Source organism: Lutra lutra, chromosome 3, assembly GCF_902655055.1.
Source record: "Lutra lutra chromosome 3, mLutLut1.2, whole genome shotgun sequence".
Taxonomy (NCBI): domain Eukaryota; kingdom Metazoa; phylum Chordata; class Mammalia; order Carnivora; family Mustelidae; genus Lutra; species Lutra lutra.
In genome coordinates, this window is record NC_062280.1 from 198,957,127 (window position 1) to 198,976,677 (window position 19,551).

The 19,551-nt window shown below is 58.2% G+C and overlaps 1 protein-coding gene across 4 annotated transcripts; it reads left to right on the forward strand.

The window, feature by feature from the left end:
• NAXD (NAD(P)HX dehydratase) lies at nt 1–19,413 on the forward strand. Of its 4 annotated transcripts, XM_047720407.1 has the most exons (11): nt 5,022–5,070; nt 5,409–5,526; nt 5,806–5,919; nt 6,552–6,597; nt 7,414–7,502; nt 9,482–9,590; nt 15,070–15,120; nt 15,201–15,305; nt 15,983–16,103; nt 17,170–17,290; nt 18,162–19,413. In XM_047720407.1, the coding sequence occupies exons 1-11, from the start codon at nt 5,037–5,039 to the stop codon at nt 18,310–18,312; spliced, it is 1,059 nt and encodes a 352-aa protein (XP_047576363.1). In that variant the 5' UTR covers nt 5,022–5,036; the 3' UTR covers nt 18,313–19,413. The 4 variants fall into 4 exon arrangements, with proteins under 4 accessions (XP_047576366.1, XP_047576365.1, XP_047576364.1 ...); XM_047720410.1 differs by lacking the exons at nt 5,022–5,070; nt 5,409–5,526; nt 5,806–5,919 and adding exons at nt 1–135; nt 3,267–3,417 and having other exon boundaries at nt 17,170–17,340; XM_047720409.1 differs by lacking the exons at nt 5,022–5,070; nt 5,409–5,526; nt 5,806–5,919 and adding exons at nt 72–260; nt 3,267–3,417 and having other exon boundaries at nt 17,170–17,340.
• The last annotated feature ends 138 nt before the right edge of the window (nt 19,414–19,551 follow it).

Genomic DNA, 19,551 nt, shown 5'->3' on the forward strand with positions numbered 1-19,551 from the left:
GGCGCGTGGGCCGTCGGGAGCCGGAAGTCCGCCGCGAGCTCTGGTTCCGGCGGCGGCGCGGGGGCGGCCGGGAGCCCGGAAGTCCGGGGATGGCTCTTGTTCCCGTCTGGGCCGCCGCCGGGGCCTGCCGCCGAGGTAAGATCGATACGGCCTTGCGGGCATGGCCCTTCCCGCGGGGGCCGGGGCTCTGCTCGCCGGCGCGGCCGCTGTCGCGCTGCTCTCCGCCGCACTCGTGCTCTACGAGCTGTCGCCGGACGCAGGTACCCGACCGCGGGCGCTCGGCGGAACGGAGGAGCCGTGGAAGGCCGGTCGCGCGCGGGGCCCGGGGCCGCGGGGAGTCGTGCCCGCAACGCAGCCCCCCCGCGGGGGGAAGGGCCTGCCAGCGCGGGTACCGCGGGGCAGGGGCACGGCTGGGCGCCCCCGGCGACCCCCGAGGACCCCGCCGCGGCCTTGGCTGTGAAACCGGACGGGCTGTGGGGAAGGCATGGAGGCGCGTCAGGAGCGCCCGCGGCCCTCGTGAGGGGCTTTCCCCCCGGTTGCCCGGGGTGTGTGCACGGGAAGTACAGCGGTGCGCGCCGGGCGGCGGAGGCGCGGGCGGCGGCACCCCCTTCCCGCCCGCGGCGAGCGCTCGCCCTTCAGTGCGGGGACTGGGCCGAGAAGCAGTGCGCGGCCGCGGTTGCCCGGCCGGTACGAGCCGGGACGGGGCGTTCCCGCAGGCTGTGGTGTGGGGTGTGGCTGCGGGCCCGAGTGTGCTGGTGCAGGGCGGGGACAGCTGGGGGGGTTGGCCTTTCGTTGCGCCGCGCGGGGGTCACAGACGCCCCTTCTTTCTCTGTGTTAGTGACACACGGCGGCACTCTAGTTCCCGTGCCCGGGGCCGTGCGGGGCTTCGAGGGGTCCCGTAGCTCCTGCCCCTCCCTCACGGCGGCAGAGGGGCCTCCGGGCACAGATTGTCCCGAGGCTCTGACGGGCGGCCCTTCGTCTTGAGTTGCCCCCTGCGGTCAGCTGGCAGCGCGTCTCTTGGCCTTCGTCCCGGGGGTTCCTGTGAGGCTGATCTGCTGAACTTTCACCCAAGACAGGCGCGTCCTGGCGCCCTGACTTCCCGTCCTAGCTTTAGGGCCTCTCGGATGCTGTAGGGGTTGCCGTCGGGCCCTCCGGATGGGCTGGTTCCCCCGAGGTTAGAGCGCAGTCGTCCCTCGGCGTGGGTGGTCGGGATTCTAGGAGACCGCGCAGGCTGAAGAAGGCGGTTTAGCTCTCCAGCTGCCTGCGCCACTGCCGTAACACAAGCCAGAATCAGACGGGTTTGACCTGTTCTTCCAGACTCGCATCCCCTGAACGCGACTGAGTTACCGATCGGGATGAATGTCAGATCGTCTCTTGTCAAGGCATTTTCACCCCGGAGAACAGGGGTGTTTCCGTGGACAGGCCCGGGGCGCGTGCCAGGACCCGGCCGGGACTGAGTAGCCGGTGCAGGGAAGTGGAGCCGACCTTCTCTGGCCCTTGCTAGCGGACCGCCCTCTCCCCGGGTGCGCGGGGCAGGCTGGTGAGCGGTGCGGGGTTACTCGCACCCGCGCTTCTGGTTAGACACCGACAACCCGTGCTTCCTACGGGATCTTACTCTCCAGGGATTTGATCCTTGTCGTCTTGTCTTATGGTTGATGTGGTGACTGTTTGGTTAAAGAAAAATGATTTGCCGTGAAATGGCATTTTGGTAAAATGGTGTCTTATGGTCTGGCTTGTCCATTACTACCCCAGGCGTCTTCAGGCCTGTCTCTGTGGGCTCCGGTTTCCTTACCTGTAACAGGATACACGGGGCACTAATGAGGACAGTAAACCAGGATGCTTTTTTTTTTTTTTAAGATTTTACTTATTTATTTGACAGAGATCACAAGCAGGCAGAGAGGTGGGGGTTGGAGGGTGGGGAAGCAGGCTCCCCGCTGAGCAGAGAGCCTGCAGGGCTCAACCCGACCCCAGGACCCTGAGATCATGACCTGAGCCGAAGGCAGAGGCTTAACCCACTGAGCCACCCAGGCGCCCCCCAATAGGGATCTGGTTTTGAGTTTTAGTCTTGTGTGGGTTTGGGAGGTGGAAGGTGTTGGGGTGGACTCCTAGTAATTAACATTCTCACGTGTGGGGGTCTCAGCAGCTGGCACATCCGCTGAGGAGGCCATTACAGTTACTCATTAAAGAAAATTACTTGAATATTATTGAATAAAAAGCGAAACCGTAAGAGTGTTAGTAAACATAGAGCCGCGTGCCTTACGGGGCTGGGAGGCGGGGCAGCTTGTGGCCGGGAGCTGTAACACCGCCTGGGTTTCCTGTGCTGCTGGGATGACTGGAAGGAAGTGAATGTTGGCTTCCTTTTGTGAGTGTTGTGTAGATCTGCACAGACCCTTTAATTCTAGGGAAAACACGTGCTTTATTGTTTCAGACCTCGGGTACCCAACATGTTACAGAACGTGGCATTTCTCACAGCTGAGCTGGGTTAGATTCCAAGGCAAATATGCGGGAAGTTTTTCTAGAAAGGCAATTAAGATCTAGCTGTTTATAAACAATTCGAAATCGTCTTACTATTTTAAGATGCTGCTCTGACCCCAGTGTAAGCTGTGTTCTCTGTTTAGAACGCCTTTTCTGGGTTGCTGAATGAGCATCTACTGGAGTGTCCGAGACCCGACTGGAACGTTGGGAGTGTGACTATGGCACAGCGGAAGGGAGCGAATGGGAGGTTTGCTTTTCCAGCTTGAGAGAAGAGACTGGATAAACTTAGTGGAAGATTGACGTGGGGTATGTGTAGTTTCTTAGGTCGTAAGGCGTTAAAACACTTCCTGAAAGGTTAACTGGGCTTCGGAAATGTCCGGTTTGTTTCAAAAACAAAGTTGGTACGTCCAGCTAGTGTTAGTGCTGTGTCGTAATTTCTAAGGGTCATTTGCTTACAGAAATAAAATAATGGGGGCGCCTGGGTGGCTCAGTGGGTGAAGCCTCTGCCTGCGGCTCAGGTCGTGATCCCAGGGTCCTGGGATTGAGCCCCACATCGGGCTCTTTACTCAGCGGGGAGCCTGCTTCGCACCCCCCTCTGCTGCCTCTGCTTATTTGTGATCTCTGTCAAATTTTAAAAAAAAATCTAAAAATAATGAAACCGTTGGATAAAAATCTGTAGCATTCGTGTTCAGTCAGCTTTGCGGGGCTTTGGTTAGTAGGCTGTCTTGTTTCATTCTCTCCGTTATGTACGCTGATAGTTTTCTGAGTGATTCTCTTTCCATGTTTTTCAGTTTTACAGAGAGCATTTTCAGCGCATAAAGCACATTCGATAAAGGATATGGAGAATGAGTTGCACTTGGTGAGAAAGATTATACCTGCTCTGACTTCGCAGAAGCACAAAGGCCAAGATGGAAGAATCGGCGTCGTCGGGGGCTGCCAAGAGTGAGTGACTCGGAAGATGGGCATGTTTACGCAGTCTCTGTTGTCTGGCCTTCTGCCCGCGCGTCAGTCAGTTGTCCGTCTGTCTGTCTGGCTGGACCCCAGCAGTCATCTGTCGGTGGGTCTGATGTTCTGATCCCCGGTTTTTCCAGGGATGAACTTTGTGACTGCGTAGGAGAGAACAGGGAGGGCCCTGCACGAGCTGTTGCTGGCACGTGGGTGTGGGGCCTGCGCCACGCTGGGGCCGGGGCCGCGTTTTCTTGTCTTACACGTTCCTGTATTGACCGGGCTGCGTACCACAAACACGGGTTTCTTTGTAATCTGGAGAAGATTAGCACGTGTTTGGTTCCCTTTGTCACTGAAGATGTTCTTGGAAGTCATTAAGGAAATTTGACAGCTCCTGGCCTGTTTTCAAGGCTTGCTCTCTAGTTCTAGTTCTGTGGATTTTGCTGCTGTGTTGTTTGCACGTAAAATTTATAACCTGTCCTTGTTTATAAATGATACCTTTGCCTTTGACTTAAATCTGACCTTGGTTACCGTTTCTGCCCCTGCTTACTCTCTGTTCGTATCGATGTGCCGTCTCTGCCTGGCTGTGTATTTTCAGGGTTTATCACGCAGTTAGGTGTTTCATAAATAATACGTAGCTTGATTTGTTTCCTGACCCCGTGTGACCGACCGTACCTGCTCTGACAAGACGGTCTGCTTGTTCGCTTTAGTCTCCTGAGGCACTTTCTAAGGCTCGTTATGTTTTCTCTTTGTTTTATTGCGCGTCCGTTTTTTCCTTATTTTCGCTAGGTTTTTCCTTGTATTAATCTGGAAGTTCTCTTATGGTTTCACGTCGAGCTGGGGGTTGTCTTTTCTAACTACCACGATGAACCACACATGCCACTCGGGAGAGAGTTAACGCGGACGGAGAACTGCCAGGGCATTCCTAGCGCGACCCTAGTACCGCGCAGGACTTGGTGCGCTGCTGCCGGTTTCCTGCCCGGCCTAGTGGTCTGCTCTTGGGGCGGGAGTCCTTGGCCTCTTCTGGCGTTTTCTTTGACGGGACCCTGTGGAGTACTTGCACACCAGCTGTGTCTTGCTGTGGTGGGTGGGTTGTGCTGTGCCTTGCCTGAGCTGGGGAGTCTCAGCGTGATCTTTTTGGTAAACTGCGTGTGATCACATTGTACTCTAGCCTGTGTTTTGCACCACAAAAAAGAAGATTGCCTTAATTTGTAACTTGTTCTTGCTTGGATGTTTGTAAGATTTTCTTTAAAAGTCTTCAGTTTCCCCCGAATGTGTCCCGGTATGTCTTCTTTTCACTAATCTGATTTGAGACTTGGCAAGCCCTTATGTCTGCAGACGTGGTCCCTTTGGATGAGGGAAATGCTCCTCTATTACTGGCTCTCGTTTCTCCTCTGTTACTTTCTCCTGCTGCATTTTGGACTCTTGGATCATTAGCTCTTAGATGCTCTTCTTCCTTTAGGTCCCCAGTTAAAGGCCGCCTCCTCCAGCTTCTGGGATGGAGGCCAGCAGTGCGGCCTCCGCTGGGCCCATGGGCCCTCGAGAGAGCTGAGGGAGTTACGGGTCTTATTTCTCATGTCCCCTCCCTTTCCTGCCTTATGTTTTGGGATGTTTACATGGGAAGAACTGGCTGTGAGGTTTTCTTTTCAGGTAAGTCTGTAGCGTAGCATGCTAGGGGTAATTATGTAACTTAAGAAATGTCCATTAGCTTTAGGAACTAACCTTTAAAGTAGGATCGTTTTTACTCCGGTTATAAAGGTATAATCTGCTTGTAAAAATTCAAACAATGCAGAAATGTGGGAAGTGAAGACTTCATAGTACCCGTGTAGTAGTACAGCATGGGCACATTATTAGCCTTCCAGACTCTTCTGTGTGTGTAACTATTTTTTACAAAACTGGGACCGTGTTGTCACTTCTGTGCGGGTCTCAGCCTGTCAGGGTCCAGTGCTGGAGTGGGAGCTGCCCCCATGGTTCTTCTATGATCACAGGATGCCCCGAAGTAACAACTATCAGGAAACTCTGGAAAAATAAAGATGTGTTACCTACCAGATCTGAAAGTGACACAGCACTGGGCCCACACAGCGAGGCTGTGGGTGGACAGAGCAGGTGGGCGGGTGAGGGGGGAGGGTGTCACGGTTCACTCTTTAGTGGGGAATGTATAGCATGAACGCGGGGGTTAACATCACCAAAAGAGAGAATAGGAGTGGTCCAAATGGTCAGTTACGAAATCAACCAAGATCTTTGAAACAAACTAGCCTTGGTGGGCGGGGGTGGCCCGGCTCTCTGCCTGGTCCTGGGCTGGTGGAGCGTTTGGGGCGGCGGTGCTCGAAGTGGACGCTTTCGCACTCCCCGCTTACATCACACACTTGTTTTCCGAAACAACAGGCGTCAGGGCTCTGCATTCTCTCTGCTTGCTGTTTGGTGGTGTGACCTCCTTGTCGTTTCATGGGGTGTCCTGGCATCAGTCATTCCCTGTTGCTTCCTAGAGACCGATTCTTGGTGAGTGGTGGTCCTTGTAAAGACGGGCCGCAAGTTATTTACCGTCCCTGTTCATAGGCGACCGGGTCACCTCTGTTCTTTTCCCCAAATAAGCAGCATGGCTGTCGACATCTCTGAACGTTTTCCAACTGTGCGCGCATCTGGTTATCTCCCGGGGATCGGGTCCCAGAATTGATACTGGAGCGGCGCGCAGACATCTGTAATGTTGCTGCACATGCTGATCCTCCCCTCTTCCTTGCCTGAGGCCGTGTTAAAATTAAGGGCACTCGGGAATGGTGGGATGGAAGCCGAGGGAGAGGTGTGCGTCTCGGGGCCTGGCTGAGTGCTGCCGTTGTCCGCGCCGTCAGTGAGCTCTCACGGCCGCCTCGAGCCTCCAGTCTGAGCACAGTGCTGGGAGCGCCGGCGGTCCTGACGGGGCACGGAGGTCTTACGTGACCGCCACCTGGTGCCTTAGTCGGTTGAGGGGCGGACTCCTGATCTCCGCTCAGGTCGGGGTCTCAGGCCTCGCTGGGCTCCCATGCTATGAGGTGCTGGGCCCTGGGCTTTGTGATCCCCGTCTTCATAACCTCCCGATGAACCGCTGTGCTGGCGGCCTTCTCGGAGGATGCTGACTGTCCGTTCTGCCTTTTCAGGTACACTGGAGCGCCCTACTTTGCTGCCATCTCAGCTCTCAAAGTGGTAGGTCTGTTTACAGCTTCTCACTCTAGTCAGCTGTTGGATTCCTTCTTACTGTATTTAAAGACTTTATTTATTTGAGAGAGCGAGTGTGTGAGAGAGAGAGACCACGAACGGGGGTGGGGGGTGGTAAGAGGGAGAAGCAGGCTCCCCGCTGAGCAGGTAGCCGAGGCTGGGCTCTGTCCAGGACCTTGGGATCCTGACCCGAGCTGAAGGCAGACGCTTAACCATCTTAATCACCCAGGCGCCCCCGGAATTTTTTTTTTTTTTTTTTTTTTTAAGATTTCATTTATTAGGGAAAGAATATGAGCAGGGGAGGGGCAGAGGGAGAGGCAGGCTCCCCGCTGAGCAGGGAGTCCCACATGGGGCTCCATCCCAGGACCCTGGGATCCTGACCCGAGCTGAGGGCGGCTGCTTAACCCACTGAGATGCCCCAGAACTGGAATTTGTTTGACCGAAGTTTTACTAGAACCGTCTTTGACCACCATGATCTGAGAGCGCGGCTGCGTCCTCATGAAGGCAGTCAGCGTCTGTGCGACTTGGCGGTTTCCCAGGTCTTCGGTCCAGTCCTGGTGGCCCAGTTGGCACAATTACTGTGAAACGTGCTCCCGGGGGCCCTTGGGTGCCGCAGCCTGAGCCGGTGTTGGGTGACCTGCCTGTTGGGCGGCAGCAGAGTCTGCTTGCCCCCCGCCCTGTCTTCTCTTCCCTCCTCGTCTGAGCCGCCCGGCTGTGGAGTAGGCCCGGCAGCCGCGCTGAGGCCGCCTCCCCATGCGTTGTGTGCGCCCCGCTCTGAGTCCGCCTCTCGCGCTCGTTCCTCAGGGCGCAGATCTGTCCCACGTGTTCTGCACCCGGGAGGCCGCGCCGGTGATCAAGTCGTACAGCCCGGAGCTGATCGTTCACCCGGTCCTGTGAGTGTGGCCGCGCGGGGGTGCTCACCCGCAGCCGTGCTCCTCGGCCACGGGGCCTTCTCGTGGGCGCTAAGGGCCTCCCTGGAGCGGCTGCCGTACTGGGGGGTGGTAGGTGGGTGCTGTCGGGAGAGAGGAAAAGCAGTAAGGAGCCCACCGTCTGTGGCCAGGAGAGCAGCAGCCGTGCTTATAAGGTGTGCGATGAGGTCTGGGCCCCCGGGGCGCATCAGAAATGGCTGCAGCTTCCTAGGAGAGGGCTGGGCCTTGCCTGCGGCTGTGCTGCCCACAGCAGTCACGAGGGGCCTGCCGGGCAGGCATGGGGCCTTCCCGCGTTCAGCACACGCTTCCGCTGCCCTGGGGACAGCATTGAACCAAGCAGACAAAACATCTCCCATGCAGCCCCCTTTCTAGGGCGGCCCTGTGCTCTAGAGCTTTCTGCAGTGGTGAAAATGTTCTTGGTGCTGTCCAGATCTGTGGCTGCTGAGCACTTGAGATGTGGCCGGTGGGACTCAGAAGCTGTTTTTACGGAAACCGAATTAAAACAGCCACATGTGGCTGGTGGCTGCCGTATCGAGCGGCACAGCTCTGGAGATGGACACGCAAGAGAACGGGGTGTTAGAGGGTGGTGAGGACCACGTGGCGGGGCAGGCAGGGGCGAGGAAAGGCTGGCCGTGCGGGCAGCACGTGTGCCACGTGTCACATGTGCACGCTCGTGGCACATGTGTGTTTCTCACTGCGGTGATGGTGGGCAGGGGCCCAGAGTGTGTCACTCAGGTAGGGACCTGCAGACATGGGGCAGGACTGGTGTCTCAGCTCAAGCCAAGGGCCTCAGGATGGGGTGGGGGACTGGAGAGGTTCAAGACTAAGCCGTGCAAATCCTGGGGGTCATTCTCTGGGTTTTGGCTTTCACGTAAGCGAGGAGGAGGGGGGAGGAGGCTGCTAGAGCCTTGCATTGGGGGGGGGGACAGGATCCAGTGTGCATTTTAAAAGCCTTCCCTGGGTGCTGTTGAGAATGTGCTTTTGGGGCCCAGGGTGGACACAGCGGTTGCCTGAGGAGGGAGTTGTGAGCGTCCTGGTGAGAGTAAGTCACGGGGTAGGAGAAGGGGTCCCATTTGAAAGTGCAGCCCCAGGATCTGCTGACAGGTGGGATATCGGGTAGAAGGAAAAGACGAGAGTCATGGAGGCCGCTCTGGGTTTGGTCCGAGCTAGTTGTGACTCGACAAGGGGGTTAGTCGTGGGGGTGCCGGTTTGGTGGGGTGGCTGCGGAGCTGGCTTTGGATGTGTTTGCTGCTGCCTGTAGCACATCCAAGCGGCGTGGCTGTGAGGTGCGGGACGAGAGTGGGGGCTGCGCAGGAGTGCGTGTCAGTGGGGGCAGCCCAGCGCCCCACAGCTGGGAGCCGAGTGGGGGCAGGAGCGGGGAGGAAGGGTGTTGTGGAGAACTCTTGACAGTCTTCTGGAAGGGCCCGTGTCTCTGCGGTCCGGCTCGGAGGCTGAGCGTGGGTGCTTGGATCCCGCAGTGGGCTTGCTGGGGGCAGAGCCTTACAAGGTGGGTTCTAACGGTCAGAGGAGCGAGATGAGCGGGCAGGTGATGTGGCGAAGCGACACGGTCCCTACAGCCGTCAGTTCCTGTTCTAAGTGACAGGGTGTCCCCGTCCCCCTGTGAATGCATAAAGTATGCCTGTGTGATGGAAAAAACCGGCTCAGTCCGGAAGGCAGAGACCATTTTGAAAGTAGCCAGAATGTCTCGGTGTGGCTTCGTTTAGATGCCAAAAGCTGGATTCCTGCATCGGGTATGAAAGGACGAGCTCGTCTGCAGAGATGACGGGGACATGTGGGGGGCTGGCTGCGACTGGGGTCCTAGCCTGGGTCCTACAATAGCAGAGGGACCAGGGAAACGCAGAAGAACGTGTAGTCTCGCTAGTAAGGTAGGCCAGTGAGTGCAAGTCGTACTAAACTGCTCTGGCCGCCTCCTCTCGCCACAGTGACAGCCCCAGCGCCGTTCACGACGTGGAGGAGTGGCTGCCCCGGCTGCACGCCCTGGTCGTGGGGCCCGGCCTGGGTCGGGATGATGCGCTTCTTGAAAATGTTAAGGTAAGTGTAGAAAATAATAATAATAGTAATTATTATTATTTTTTTAAGATTTCATTTATTTATTTGGCAGAGAGAGAGAGGTCAAGCAGGTGTAGCAGCAGGCCAAGGGACAGAGAGAAGCAGGCTCCCAGCCAAGCAGGGAGCCCAATGTGGGGCTTGATCCAAGGACCCTGGGATCATGACCCGAGGTGCAGGCAGACGCTTAACTGACTGAGCCACCCAGGCGCCCCAAGTGTAGAAAATTATTGAACGTGTCTGTCCTTGTAGACTTGGCTCGTGGAGTCCGAAAAGAAGCACTTTCTTGGAGTTTGCAATGTTTAGCGTTCTGGGTCCTCTTGATGGAATAATTAAGATGGTTTGGGGGAGAGGACGCACTAGGCAGAGAGGAATGAGCCTAAAACGGGCGGGCCAGATGGAATGAGTCTCCTGCTCTCAGGGCGTTAGCTTGTGCTACTGTCCTGGGGGCGTCCCGGGGACTGCCTGGTGCACAGGGGTCTCTGCTCTGGAACAAGGAGCGTGGTGACGGGCACGGGGGGCTGGAGGTGCAGCCGCTCAGCCTTCACGGAGAGCTGAGGGAACAGGGGTGCGAGGGAACCAGCAGTTCATTTGGGACGAATAGTCTGAGAGCCAGTCCCACCTGGTCGAGCGCGGCTCTTGGTGACCCGCCACCAGCACCACGCCTCGGAGTGCTCCTGGTTCGGAGCCGGCGCAGCGCATGCCACAAGCCAGGGAGCATGGTGGATCTCGACCACTTGCAGAACAGCGGGAGCGCATCCTAGCTGAGGAGCGCAAGAGCCTTTGGTCCGTGTGAGGGGAGGGACACCCGAGTGGGGCAGCCGGTGGGGCTGCGGGTCTGCTGTGCACTCACGTGCAGAGATGGTGGCGCACTGTGGAGGTGGACTGTGACAGTCTCTCCCCGAGGTGGTGTGTTTCTGGTGGTGACGGCTCCCGCCAGGCTGGGGATGACCCTCGGGATGATGGGCTTTGTGACCGTTGGTGACTTGGCCATTAACCTCTGGCCCCGCTTAGTCACGACAGAGTGGCGCTCACGACACTCTCTGGCCTCTTTGTCCTCCTCCTCTCGTGCTCGTTGTCCTTGCTGCTCGAGTCATGGCCATGGCTCTCACTCACGTACTTGGGGGGGCATCGCTTGCAGTTGGTGTAGACAGGTTTGACGTCCGCGTGAGCAGCCTCGAAGTTCCGGCGGCGGCTGCTGCCTGCCAGAGCCGGTTGCTAGGCTGTCGGTGACCGCGCCGCGGCCTGAGTGCGTGTGTCCCCGCACGTTCATGTGTTGGGGTCCTGACCCCCAAAATGAGGTGTCAGGACATGAGGCTTCTGGGGGCGGTGATTGGGTCGTGAAGGCGGAGCAGCCTCCTGGATGGGACTCAGGCCCTTGTAGCGGGGGCCCCAGCTCCCCCACCAGGTGAGGACCTGGCAACTGGTCTGTGACCCGTAGGGAATCTTCCATGGCACCCGTAATCTTGGACTTGAAGCTTTCAGAACCGTGAGCAGTGCGTTCCTGTTGTTTCCAAGCCGCCCAGCCTGTGGCATGTGTCACGGCAGCTCGAGCGGACTCTGCGTGGTCTGACCGCCATTTGCTTCAGGAAGCCACTTGTCCAAGTGTCTCCGGAACAAAACGGCAAATGGAGAGGCCCCTGGTGTTGCCTGGTGAGCGGCAGGCCCCGAGTCTGTGCTGGCCCTCCTGACCCCCGGGCGCGTCGGTCCCCTCCGAGGAACTGTTGGCTGTCGGCGCCTCACCACGTGTCCCTGGGTGCCCCGGGGTTGGCCACTTTGTCCCTCAGTGGATTTCCCGTTCAGGGAGAAGTTACAATCTGTGATGGGACATGTAGAACTTATTTTTGAAACAGCAGTTTAAACGAGTGGGAAAATGTGCTTAGATTTTACCAGATGTGCTCAGAAAATGTGCTTAGGTTTTTCCTTGTAAGTATTTTGCTTCCTTAGGACAAATACATGTTCCTTAGGACAAGGGCCATACCCGGCGTGGGCTAGGGGACCCGAGACGGGCTGTGCACTTCCCTGACTGTGGGCTTCCTCCTCGTGTTCTGCCGGGTACAGCCTGTGAGTTGTACACTCACGCTGTGCGTTTGCCATGCGCTGCCCATCGCTGCACTCCGTTCCCACACAAGCCCGTCGGTGCTGGTGGTCCCCCCATTTCACAGAGGAGGGAGTCCAGATGCCGTCTGATTCCCGCTCCCCGCCTCCTCCATAGCAGACACTTCCTAGATGTTCCCGGAATGAATTCATTGTCTGCTGCCATCCTTAAAATGGCCCTATTAGGTGGATTTCTCTCTTTATTCTCATCTTTTTTTAAAGATTTTATTTATTTGACAGAACAAGCCGGGGGCTGGGGAAGAGAGGAGCAGGCTCCTCGCAGAGCAGTGAGTCAGAGGCGGGGCTCGATCCCAGGACCCCAAGATCATGATCTGAGCCGAAGGCAGATGCTTAACTGACTGAGCCACCCAGGCGCCCCATTATCCTCCTTTTTCTGATGAAGAAATGGAATCTTGGAGAAATTAACTTAGGCCCCTGAGGTGGCCGAGTTCTTAGCTTCAGGTTTAGTTAAGTCGATGCATTTAAAGCACCCAGTTCCTTGGTTTCTAAGTACATTTGCAATTGTGCAGCCACTCCTATGACTAGTTCTAGAACATTCTCACCATCCCAAAAGAAACTCCACATATATTAGCAACTGCTCTCTTTTTTAAGCTCCCCAGCGCCTGGCAGCCTCTCTTCCACCGATTCCAGACCCTGCAGGGCAGCGGGGTTTAGAGGACGCGGGCCCAGCCGCATTCACTCAGCAGCATCGCGGTGTGGGCCGGCGCTCGGCTGCTCTCCCTGCGGTTGGGGACCTGGCACGCACCGACCACACTGTTTCTCCGTCGCGTGCCGGCCGATGGGGTGGCCTCCGCTCTGCGCCGGTGCGAGCAGCGCCCTCTCAAGCTTCGTGTACGGACTGTTGTGATAACCCTGCTTCACGTTTGGAGGAACTCCTGCTTGCCACACTTTTTTTTTAAAGCACGAATTTTTAATTCTGCTCAAGTCCTGTATTTTCTTCTAAGAGCTTTATTGTTTTAGCTTTCCCACGTAGGTCTGTGGTCCATTTTGAGTAAATTTTTATGCCTGGTGAAAGGAGTGGATAATCCGTTCCTGCACAACTCTGCTCGCGTCTGGGCCTCCCTGTTGAAGGTCTGGATGGAAACGCAGGGTTTACTTCGGGGCTGATGGCGGCGGCTGTGGGATCCCGCCAGCCTTGTTCATTGCAAGAGCATTTCGGCTGCTGCGCGTCCTGTGTGTTTCCACAGGCGTCTGGGACTCAGCAGAGGCGGCGGGGAACGTGCTCGTGTAGCAGGCTGGGGCGCAGGCCGCTGCTGAGCGGTGCCCGGTCTAACGCGGTGCGCGCTGGCGTGAGCTGGAGTCTCTGGACCCGGGACGCGGGCTCGATGAGCTCCCCTCGCGCTGTTTGTGCTCCTTGGTAGCTCGCTCTTACTTAAAGGTACATCCTGGAGGCTTTTCCCTGATAGAACGTGGACGCGTTCCTCGTTACATTTAATAGCTACATCGTTACATTTAATAGCTACATCACGATACACCGTATTTAACTGGCTCACGTGGGTGGTTGGCAGCTTTTTCTTAATCTGTCAGTGATGTCTCAGACACTCCCGCACATTGGGCTGTTTGTCCTTGAAGACAGATGTCTAGGAGCTGCATGGCCGTAGCGTGGGCTGCCGCAGCTCCGTCTCACGCTGAAGGGCTGCGCTTGCCGGGGGCCGCCCTTGCTCTCCCGCTGTCCCCCGGGTGCCATGTCCCACGCAGAGCGCTCCTGGTAGGACCACCCAGCCTCGTCTGACGTGTGGGTGTGCGGCTCCTTCCCTCCTTTGCCGTCCATCCCGTAGGGGAGGTTGCTTACTAGGTGGTGGGTGGAGCCGTGGTGAGGCCGTCGGTGGCCTCCCTGCGGCGGCCGGTTACGCATGGCCAGCTCCCTTGCCAGGAACTGGGTAGATCTGAGTTGGTATTTCTCATCCTCATACAAAGTCAGAGGATTATTTGAGGGATGTGAGTGGATTAGGCCTCTGCCTTCAGCTCAGGTCATGATCCCAGGGTTCTGGGTTCAAGCCACATCTCCTGGGAGCCTGCTTCTCCCTCTGCCTGCCTGTGCACCCTCTCGCTCTCTTTTTCTCTGACAAATAAAATAAAAACTTAAAAAAAAAAAGTATTAATTGGGCTATGATCCTCATTTTGTAGATCGGCAAGCGGAGTTTCAGAGAAGGGAAGAGACTGCTCGAGTTCACAACTCTGAGTCTTTTGGTCTCTGAGCCTTTCAGTCCTAGCAGCTTCCCCAGGGCCTGGGGCTGTGTCCTGGTGACGTCCTAGTGATGGCCCAGACGCTCGGCTGCTATCTGCAGGCTCCTTTCCCTCGGAGCCCGAGTCGAAGCTGTCTCACGGAGTCAGCACTTCTTGGGGATGAGGACTCGGGGCTGTCAGGGCACCCGTCCCTTGTCCGGGATTTACTCGCTGGTCCCTCTCCTGTTCCCCTCGGGGGTCAGAAGGCGCTTGCTAGGGAGTTCATGCCATTGGCGGTGGAAGCAACGGAGGCTCCGCCAGCCACGGTGGCCACAGCAGAACACCGCAGGCAGGGGCTTAAATAGCAGACCTCGGTGTCCTCCCAGTCCTGGAGGGCGTCCCCGAGCGAAGTGTCAGCAGGTTTGGTTCTTTCTGAGGGCTCTATCCTTGGCTGGTAGACGGCCGGCTGCCTGCCCACTGTGTCCTCACCCGGTTGTCGCCATGTGCCGGTCTCCTCCGGTAAGGACACCAGGCATCCTGGAGGGGGCTCTTGCTTTGTTCTTCTCCGTGTTTTCTACCCTCAAGTGTGTGTTTCAGGGGAGATGGTGGTTACGCGCTGTCTGATGTGTCGTCTTGTCGCAAAACACCGGTTCATAGTAAGCGACCGGCTATGTGGTGATCGCAGTAGATACAGAATGCAGCCAAAAACCTCTGAGATTTTATTATATTATTTTTTTTAATCTCTGAGATTTTTAGCGTAACTTTTTCGGAGAAGTGATTCACTTTTATTATCATGGTCACATTTTAAAACACAGAGTGTTAGAAAAAATGCATAGAAACTCATGATTTGGAAGAATTCTGAAGACTTTGGGTTTTTCTTCTGGGAGCCCTGGGGATGAGTGTCGGTGGGAACTTGGAGCCTCTAGCTTGGGGTCTGCCTCCACGGGCTCGCCTGGCCCAGCGCTGCGGATCGGGCTTCCCACAGACTCCTATTTCCAGAGTTCCCAGGGCCCCTGCCTTACGGGGCCTGCTCCCTGCTCCTCTGGGTCTTCCCAGTGCGTCCTGTCTGCACTTCCGTTTTCTGTGTGTTTGCGCGTGACCTCATGTTGTAGGTCATCAGCGAACTGCTTGCTCGGGCGTCTCAGTCGGTGTTGCTCAGCTTCTCCTTCTTTCCTTGCAGGGCATATTGGAAGCATCCAAGGCCAGGGACATCCCCGTCGTCATCGATGCAGTGAGTGTGACTCTCCTCTCCTGCCCTCCTCCCAGCCAGGCCCCTGAGGCTGTGCCCGACGTCCCTGTCCTTGTCTGCAGGACGGGCTGTGGCTGATCGCTCGGCACCCGGCCCTCATCCAGGGCTACCGGAAGGCCGTTCTCACTCCCAACCACGTGGAATTCGGCAGACTCTCTGAAGCCGTGGTGAGTGCTCACCACCCGGAAGATGGGGCGCAGGCCCTGCCCGTCCTGAGGCGGGTACGGGACGGCTCAGTGCTTTTGCCTCCCCCGCCCCTGTGGGACAGACTTGCGGACGGCCAGCGAGTCGGGGCGTGTCCCCACGTGTGACAGTGCCCTTCTCTCTCGGTGGCGCATGGAACGATGGGGCGTCTTCTCACTGGGACGTCTGTGATGGGCTGAGAGGCGGGGTGGGGGCTCTAGGCAGCGCACTCGGTCTCTGTCCCGCGTTGCCTCATCCGTGAAACGGGGCTGCTGAGAGCATCATTGCATAGGGTGTGAGGACGAAACCAGATGACAGAGGTAAACCCCGGCGTTCGCACGACGTAAGCGTCCTAAGATGCTAGTGCCGGGTTATTCACAGTTGTCCCCTCTGCAGACCCGGGAGGTTCCAGCCGTGGCAGGGGAGGGCCCTGAGGTGTTTGTGCATCTGCCCGGGATGTGCTGGCCGGTTATCCTGGGCCTCCTTCCCCTTAGTGGACGGGTCGTCCCCCTCCACGTGTGGGGCCAGAGCTCCGGAAGTGGGGGGGTGTGTAGCGTGGGGAGGTCCTAAGGATCAGGGTGGATGGGCAGGATGTACCCGTGACAGAGGGCTCCTTTCACGTGTCCAACAACGGCCTGGTCTATGCTGTCCCACCTTGTAGCTGAGAGACCCTGGGGACGGCAGCGATCGTCGCGAAGCTGTACGAAGACTCAGCCGGGCCTTGGGGAATGTGACCGTGGTCCAGAAAGGGGAGCGGGACGTGATCTCCGACGGTGAACAGGGTGGGTAGCTGTGGCTTCACGCACGTCACTCAGTGTGGCGGTGCTGGGTGACAGCCCCTGGAAAACCAGTCACGGCACACGCCGTCCCTGATGTCACCCATGTTCCACACACAGGCTCCCGATGAGGTTGGTTTTACTTTTCACCGTCTTGCAAAGGGCAGGGACACGCTGTGTGTTGATCCTTGTTGACGCCTGGAGCAGCGGCTGGTTCTGGGGGGTCCGTGGGAAGCTGAGCAGTGGGGCTGCAGCCCTGCCAGCAAGTGGCACCCCGGGGCCCGGCCCGCTCACCTGCGGTGTTCGAGGCGGCGCCCGGATGATTCACTGCTCAGCCTCCGTCGTGAGGAGGGCTGGCTAGTGGGGGCGCGCCGGGAGCTGGTGCCCGGGGGGTGGGGGTGCTGGGTGTGGCGGTCTGCTGCTCGTTCCCCCGGGCCTGCCGGCTGGCCAGTGCGAAGAGCAGGGGAGCTGGTGGGTGTCTGAGATGCGCCGCCGGGGACCGTGAGGTGTGGAGCCCCCCTTGCGCCCCGCACACAGGTCCTCCCCTCCCGTGGGCTGACTGGGAGGCAGGGAGCGCACCCGTTGTTGGAACAGCACGGAGTTTAGGGCTACTGACCAGAGAGCGGGAGGAAGCAGGACGCACCGAGGGAGTGTTTTCTGAGGGACCCAGAAATCTCTGGGGTTCTTGTTGCTGGAAGGCGCCCTAGACCCTGACACTTCTGAGGATGTGACCACCTGGCTTCTGTGGCGGCCGCTGGTTACACTGTGTAAACGCATGAGCGGCCAAGGGCGGGGGCCGCATCGGGTGCTAGCGTGCCGTGCACTTCTGAGGGTGGCGTGTGTCCCCGAGGGGGTCTAGCGGGCCGAGCCTGCTTCTCCCCCATCCTCTCCAGCAGGCCCGAGTCTGCTCACCGCCCACACCGCACACGTGCTTCTGGGCCGGCCCGGCTCTGCTCTCCTGTAAACCAGGCTGCCGGGTTGAGACATTTGGGAAGAGCTGCCGCGGGTCGAGATGGTGCCTCGGGCACAGGAGAGCTCGTCCCCTGACGGCCGTGTCGTCCCCCTCCCCCAGTGCTCGAGTGCGTGCAGGAGGGCAGTGGCCGCAGGTGCGGTGGCCAGGGAGACCTGCTGTCGGGTGCCCTGGGTGTCCTGGTGCACTGGGCGCTGCGTGCCGGACCCGAGAAGACGAACGGGTATGTGACACCTTTGCTTGTCCTCTCGAGAGTTTTACCGCATGAGCTGTGTAAGTGGCCCGCACATTAACGCGGAGCCGCGTGAAATGTCAGTGTCCCGTGGAAGCGATACCGGGTCGGGGCTGACCCCAGGGTGGTCACCTGGGCCGCTCTTGCTCCGTGTGAGGTCGGGGCCCTGCCCTGTGCCTCAGTGCCAGTGGCTCTGGGCGTCCGTGTCCGCTTGAGACCCTGTTCTGGGGATGCGATGTGTACCCTTTGTAAAGCAAAACAGTGGAGGAGAAATCCGCGGGGCAGGCCTGGTGAGCTGGCTTTGACCCCATCCCAAAAGATGGGAGTTTCCTCTAGGAGACAGAACTCGGGGGTCCAGGCTTGGCCGCGTCTGGTTAGAGCTGTGAGCGCAGGCAGGGCCCAGTCTTCCACAGGCCCCGTCCTCCACATGCATCATGGGGCAGTGGTGGACACGTGTGCTGGGGCAGGGTGTCCCCCCCCCCCCCCCCGCCAGCTGTGAAGCCATGCGAAGCCACAGGGTGGTGGCACACCGGGAGGCAGGGAGCACCTGCCAAGTGTGTCCACGTGGAAACAACTAGGGGTATCTGGGGACGGTGGCCGGAACCCACATGCTCGGATCTTCCAAGTCCTCCCGGCACTGAGGATCACAGTGAACCGTGACCAGTGCGGGTCCGGTTTTCCTCGGGGGCAACAGTGCTGTCCTGTTCTCCAGCCGCGGGGATACGTGGGGATATCCGCGTCCCGGTCGTGAGGCTACCTTCTGCCTCCCAGGCACAGCAGACTTGAAATGGGCTGTTTGGGGTCCCAGGAAATGGGGGGAGGCTGGAGTGTGCAGCGTGTGCTGACAGTCGTCCCTCTCCAGGTGCAGCCCTCTCCTCCTGGCCGCCATGGGCGCGTGCTCGCTCACGAGGCAGTGCAGCCGTCAGGCCTTCCAGAAGCACGGCCGCTCCACCACCACCACTGACATGATCGCGGAGGTTGGGCCCGCGTTCCGCAGCCTCTTTGAAGCCTAAGCAGAGGCCTTAGGAAGCGAGCAGCCCACGGACGGGGAGGCTGTTTGTCACAGGAAGCCACGTCCTGTGTCCCAGCCCTTGGGTGGCAGACCGCGTGGTCCAGGGGTGGATTTCTGGCTGCGTGCGCAGCTGGAGAGGTGACACTAGACCAAGAATTCCTGAACTCCTCCGAGCTGCTCAGCAGGAGACGAGCCGCTGAGCTCTGCGTGTGCTCCAGGAGCACGGCCCGCCCTACCCACGTGCCGTGCGTCCACGTGACATCCCCGTGGTGGGTGCCCTCACGGGTCCCGTCGATCCTGTTCAGTACCTGTGAGAGTGCTGTTGAGGTGGCGGTCCCCAGGCACTGTGGCCCTGGTGGCCGTGCTCACGTGCGCTGTTCAAACACTGATTGAGTTGGAAACGTCTGGGCAGAAGTCCTCCGCATCGACTGTGCTTAATGGAGCGTTTCATAATAACCAGTGACCGGTTTCTGGAGGACACAGGACACTGAGCCCCGGGCACGAGGGCAGGGCTCTGCCTGCTCCTCCTCCGTGTGCGCTCTTGAGTCTGCTGGCGGGAGGCAGTCCCCGGGGGACCCTTGGGATGTGGCCCAGCCGTTTGCTCTCTCGGGGAGGCAGGACTAAGCTGGACACTCGGGAGCCCGTAGCCACACACCGGGGCCAGTACTGGTCCCGAGAGGCCCCAGGTGGGGGGACTGAACATGGTCATCGGAAGTGGATGTGTCCTCAGGAGCAGAATCCGTGAAAGAAGTACGCTCTGCGAGATGCCGTGTGAGCCTCGGGCTGGCTTCCAGATGGTGCTTTGGGCGCGTGGCTTTCTCTGCGGCTCCCCATGGCCTTGGGTCCTGTGCACGTGAGTACTTCCGTAGGCTTCTCTGTGCTTTCTGCAAGGACGGGACCCGTGTGGATCCTTTGTCCCTCTTGACTGATGCTCTGGGATTCAGTCCCCTAAGGTAGACCGATTCTACCTTAAAACCAGATTTCTTAAAAACGTGCGCCGCTCCTCTTTCACACGTCACTGAGAAGCGTCACCGTGTTTCCTTCTGGGCAGTTACATCTAAATCCTGGTAGCTATTAAAAGGCAAATTTTGGTTTATCTCAACATCGAGTCTTGTATTGTTTTCTGACAGAGCTCATGTCCACTTTCCAGCTTTCCTGAGCGAGGACACGGTCAACAGGGGGACAAACGTGGGAAAGCTTGTCACTTCACGGTTTTCATCTGTGCCTCCCCACCATGCGA